Raw genomic sequence first — 4,706 nt, forward strand, 5'->3', positions numbered from 1 at the left:
TCTTCACACTAAATCTACTTTTTAAATTTTTTTTTAAAAGAGATAGGGTCTCACTCTGTCACCCAGGATGGAGTGCAGTAGTGCAATCATAGCTCACTGCAATCTCTAACTGCTGTTCTCAAGCAATCCTCCTGCCTCAGCCTCACAAGTAGTTGGGACCACAGGCAGGGGCCACCATGCTTAGTTTTTTTTGTTTTGTTTTTTTTTTTTTTGTAGAGATGGGGTCTCCCTATGTTGCCCAGGCTAGTCTCAAACTCCTGCACTCAAGATCCTCTGGCCTCTGCCTTCCAAAGGGATTACAGGCATGAGCCACCACCCTGGGCCTCTGACTACTTTATTTTAAAGCTCAGTCAATTTATATATTTTTATTATTATTTATTTATTTATTTATTTTTATTTTTATTTATTTTTTTGAGACAGAGTCTCACTGTCACCCAGGCTGGAGTGCAGTGGCCATCTCGGCTCATTACAATCTCCACCTCCCAGGTTCAAGCGATTCTCCTGACTCAGCCACCCTAGTAGCTGGGATTATAGGCAGGCACCCACCACGCCCAGCTAATTTTTGTATTCTTAGTAGAGATGGGTTTTTGCAATGTTGGCCAGGCTGGTCTCAAACTCCTGGCCTCAAGGGATCTTCCTGCCTCGGCCTCCCAAAGTTCTGGGATCCCAGGTGTCAGCCACCTCGCCCGGCTGCCTGATATCTTAAAATCAGAAAAGCCACCCTTCTTAAGTGGAGGGTAGGTGGGCCCATATTTACAGGAATGGAAGAAAGGAGAATGTTCCTTCTCTCTTTTGTCCACGTTCAGCAGCTCTGAAATTAATGCCAAAGCAAACAAACTCCCGCCCCACTGTCCCCTGCCGCCCTCGCCTTATGCTGTTGAACATAAGACTTTGCTGTTGAACACGAAGTAAACGTTTCCCAGAAAGCCCAGTTTAAGGAAACAATTCAGGGCGAAGTGAGGGCACAAAGGTAGAGAAATAAAGGGAAATGATATCTCTTTAAAGGACAGAGATCCCTGAATAGCACTGGGGGCCGTTACAGCCCATGAGGACATCTACAAGTCCTTCTATATAACACTAGGAACCCCTGTGCCATATACAGACACTGTTCTCAGAGATTAGCAGGGGGAAAGAGGATAATGACACAGTTCTCTCCTTCGGAATGATTCCAGATGCTTCTGAGTCTGTGAGGCCCCTGTGTCCGTCATAAGCAAAACAAGTGTGGGAGAAGTTTGAGGAGTGATGACTCTAGCAGTTACGAGTTTAAGCCTGGGAATCTTAAACCACAGAGCAGAGGATTTTGGGCTGAAGAAACAGACCCTCCGCAGCTTCAGCGCGAAGAGGGCGGCGGGGGCCGGCGGTGGTGGGCGTGGAACCTCGCCGCCTTGCGAAGCCGGAGTAAGCCGCAGAGGCTGCGCGGGGGTTTGAGCGGAGCGTGAACAGCTCCCTCCCTTGATCATGCTGCCCTCCGGAGGTCAGTGTAGGCATCGCTGCTCCCTTTCACGCTAGTCTGTCTCTTCATCGTCTGTTCTGGATCACCCTGTCCAGAGAGACCGTTGGGTCAGAAGGTTCCAGTGGACCCCCGGGGCGAGCTTAATGTCCCTGAAAACTGCGTGCTCCAGTATCACTTGAATGCCCACCGGGTTCCGGAATCTCGAGCCTCCGGAGCTGTCCCTTTGCCCCACGGCTCACATTCCGCGCGTCTGCCCCTCAGCGACTTCAACAACACGCGCTTTTCGGTCAGCTCTGAGGATTTGGGTTCTGCGACGGACAGGGGAAGGAAAGAATGAAGGCTGCGAAGAACCGTGGTGGCTGCCTGCACAGCCCTCCCCGCATGCGAGCATTAGTTGACTAAAGCCGTCTGTCTCGACAGTCTCCCCTGAGGGGTATCTGGGGACCCTTTCTTTGGGAACCCACGCTCTTTGTCAGAGTAGCTAAATGCCTCTCCTGTCCCAAATCTCATACCCTTGGCCTTTCTCCCGTCCTCGCGCTTAGGCTGGAGTCAGGTCAAATGCCAGAACATCTGGATGCCCCCAGAGTGACACCTGGGAGTGGGTGGGCAAGAAAGCAGCAGCGGGAAGGGAAAGTGGAGGAGCAGAGGATTCCCGGGGCTGGCGTCTGGGGTGAGCTCGCGGCCCCTCAGAGCCTGGCACACCGCCGCCTGGCATCCAGCAGGTGTGAGGGAACGCATAGCGCAGTGAGTCAGGCGGTGTAAGCCCTGAATAACGCGGAGCGGGTAGCCGGGGCAAGTGCGAGGTCACTTAAGGACGCAGTTCTGGCCCCGCCCTCAAGACACGCCTGGCCAATCAGGAATCGCTGATTCTCCAATCCTCTCCGCCTGTGCTCGCCCTCCTCTGCACTTCGGTCTCAGGCGCAAACACTTTCAAAGTCGCTAGGCCAAAGCGCTGAGATACGGTTTCCCAAGCCAATCAGAGAGCGGCTCTCAGATATGGGGCGGAACCCTGAAAAGGCGAGAGCTGAGATCCCGCTCCTTTCTGCCTTACCACGCCACCTCCCGCGTCCGCCAATTAGGAGAACCCGGAGCCAGACCCGCTCTCAGCCTCAGCACGCAGCAGCCTCCGCACCGGGGCGGGTGTGCTCGGCAGTCACAGACTCACTCAAGACACCTCCCGTCGCCGGCGGTCTAGACCCGCATCCGGAGGGCCTAAGGCGGGGAGTAGAATCCGCTTTCTTTCCACCACTCTCCAGGGACCTGGGAAGGGAATGTTTAGGCCGTGGGGGTGGAGGAGACAGGAAACATCCCCAAATTACCGTTTTTCCTTAACTGCACCTCTCTTCTTAGGCCTTAAAGGGATCCCTGTGTCTCTCCAGTCTAGAGCCTAAGGTCAAACGAAGCGTATAGGCATGGGCAGCAGAAAGTCTCCAAGTCAAACAAATAGATGACATGGATGCATTTCGCCCGGTCTATCCCTGCCCCAACGGTGTGGGTGTGGGTTGGCTGCTGCAGCCCACGAGGCAAGGGACTGTGACAGCCACAACCAGAGGAGCTACGGAGCTGCTACAGAGGAGGGATTCCAGAGTCAGCTTGGGCTTGTCCCAAGGGAGCCCTCGAGATAGTGTCTGGGGCTGCGCGGCCTGGTTCTCAGCCCTTGCAGCATCTGCTTTAGCCAGTGGCCACCTTCCTCCTCTGGCCTGGAAGTAGCTAGAGGTTAGGGGTTACACCCGCCATAAGGGATATAAGCCCAGGAAGCAGTCAGAAAGGAAAGGTCACTCTAGAGATGGGGCCACCTTAAGGCCTTCAGGAGGAAGGAGAAAGGAAATGGGAGAAGTGTCATGTCATATTAAATATTTATTTTCTGCATGCTGACTTGGGATTAATTCTTGAGCCAGGAGGGGAGGGGTTAGTGTTCAAATTGCTGAGATCTTAGGTCAAAAAACTACGGAAAAGAAATCACGGCCGGGCGCGGTGGCTCAAGCCTGTAATCCCAGCACTTTGGGAGGCCGAGGCGGGTGGATCACGAGGTCAGGAGATCGAGACCATCCTGGCTAACATGGTGAAACCCCGTCTCTACTAAAAATACAAAAAACTAGCCGGGCGTGGTGGCGGGCGCCTGTAGTCCCAGCTACTTGGGAGGCTGAGGCGGGAGAATGGCGTGAACCCGGGAGGCGGAGCTTGCAGTGAGCCGAGATCGCGCCACTGCACTCCAGCCTGGGCGACACAGCGAGACTCCGTCTCAAAAAAAAAAAAAAAAAAAAAAAAAGAAATCACTTTGAAAAACACAATGACAGAGGCAGTCACCCCTTGCCAGCAATTCCAAGAGCTGAGGCTTCATGCCTCAAGACATGGTGACTAGTTGAGTGAACCAGAGATTAATGCAGTGAAGGTTTTTACAGGGGAAGAAACAAGCCTTGGGTGTACCGGAGCAGGAAAGGAGGGTGACAGACTGGAGAAATGATAAAGGCCATTTTGGAAGCCCACAGGGAAGTGGTCTTGGGAAACCTGAAGACACTGGGAAATTCAGACGGCCAAGGAGATCCAGCTTATCCTGTTGGGCAAGGTGCTGGGAGGGAAGGCAGGTAAGCCATGTCAAGGGCCTGGGAGGCAAGGGGAAAACTGGAAGGGGGACCCCCAGGTGAAGAAGGGTATGGAATGGGGTGCAGAAGTCCATGGAGATGACTGGCAGATCTCAGGGTGGTTTCCGGCACATCAGAAGTTGGGCTTATGCTTCTTGAGCTCCACCATAAGGTGGTGAATGTTGATGAGCTCAGCCCGGGCAGGCAGGGCTCGGAGCTGCGGCTGGGACAGCACCCGGTGGAAGCGATGATAGACCTGGATCAGCTGGGTCAGCGCTCCCTGGTCAAAGAAAGTCATTGAGGGATCAAACTGTAAAGTGGTGCTAATAGTGATGATTAAGAATGAGGTTAGGCAGCCAGGCACAGTGGCTCACACTTGTAATCCCAGCACTGTGGGAGGCCATGGCGGGCAGATCACGAGGTCAGGAATTCGAGACCAGCCTGGCCAACACAGTGAAACCCCATCTCTACTAAAAAATACAAAAATTAGTTGGGTGTGGTGGCAGGTGCCTGTAATCCCAGCTAATTGGGAGGCTGAGGCAGGAAAATCACTTGAACCCGGGAGGTGGCAGTGGCGGTGGTGGAGGTGGAGGTGGTGGAGGTGGTGGAGGTGGAGGTGGAGGTGGTGGAGGTGGTGGAGGTGGTGGAGGTGGAGGTGGAGGTGGTGGAGG

The 4,706-nt window shown here is 53.8% G+C and overlaps 1 protein-coding gene across 2 annotated transcripts in view; it reads right to left on the reverse strand.

Annotated features, from left to right (window-relative positions):
- Nucleotides 1–3,723: 3,723 nt before the first annotated feature.
- Nucleotides 3,724–4,706, reverse strand: part of VPS52 (VPS52, GARP complex subunit) — a 22,719-nt gene continuing 21,736 nt past the window's right edge. For both annotated transcript variants that reach the window (XM_025381893.1, XM_025381894.1), the window contains exon 20: nucleotides 3,724–4,315. In XM_025381893.1, the coding sequence (XP_025237678.1) occupies nucleotides 4,169–4,315 (147 nt within the window). In that variant the 3' untranslated portion in view covers nucleotides 3,724–4,168. The remainder of the gene's footprint in view (nucleotides 4,316–4,706) is intronic.

Source organism: Theropithecus gelada, chromosome 4, assembly GCF_003255815.1.
Source record: "Theropithecus gelada isolate Dixy chromosome 4, Tgel_1.0, whole genome shotgun sequence".
In the NCBI taxonomy this organism is placed as follows: domain Eukaryota; kingdom Metazoa; phylum Chordata; class Mammalia; order Primates; family Cercopithecidae; genus Theropithecus; species Theropithecus gelada.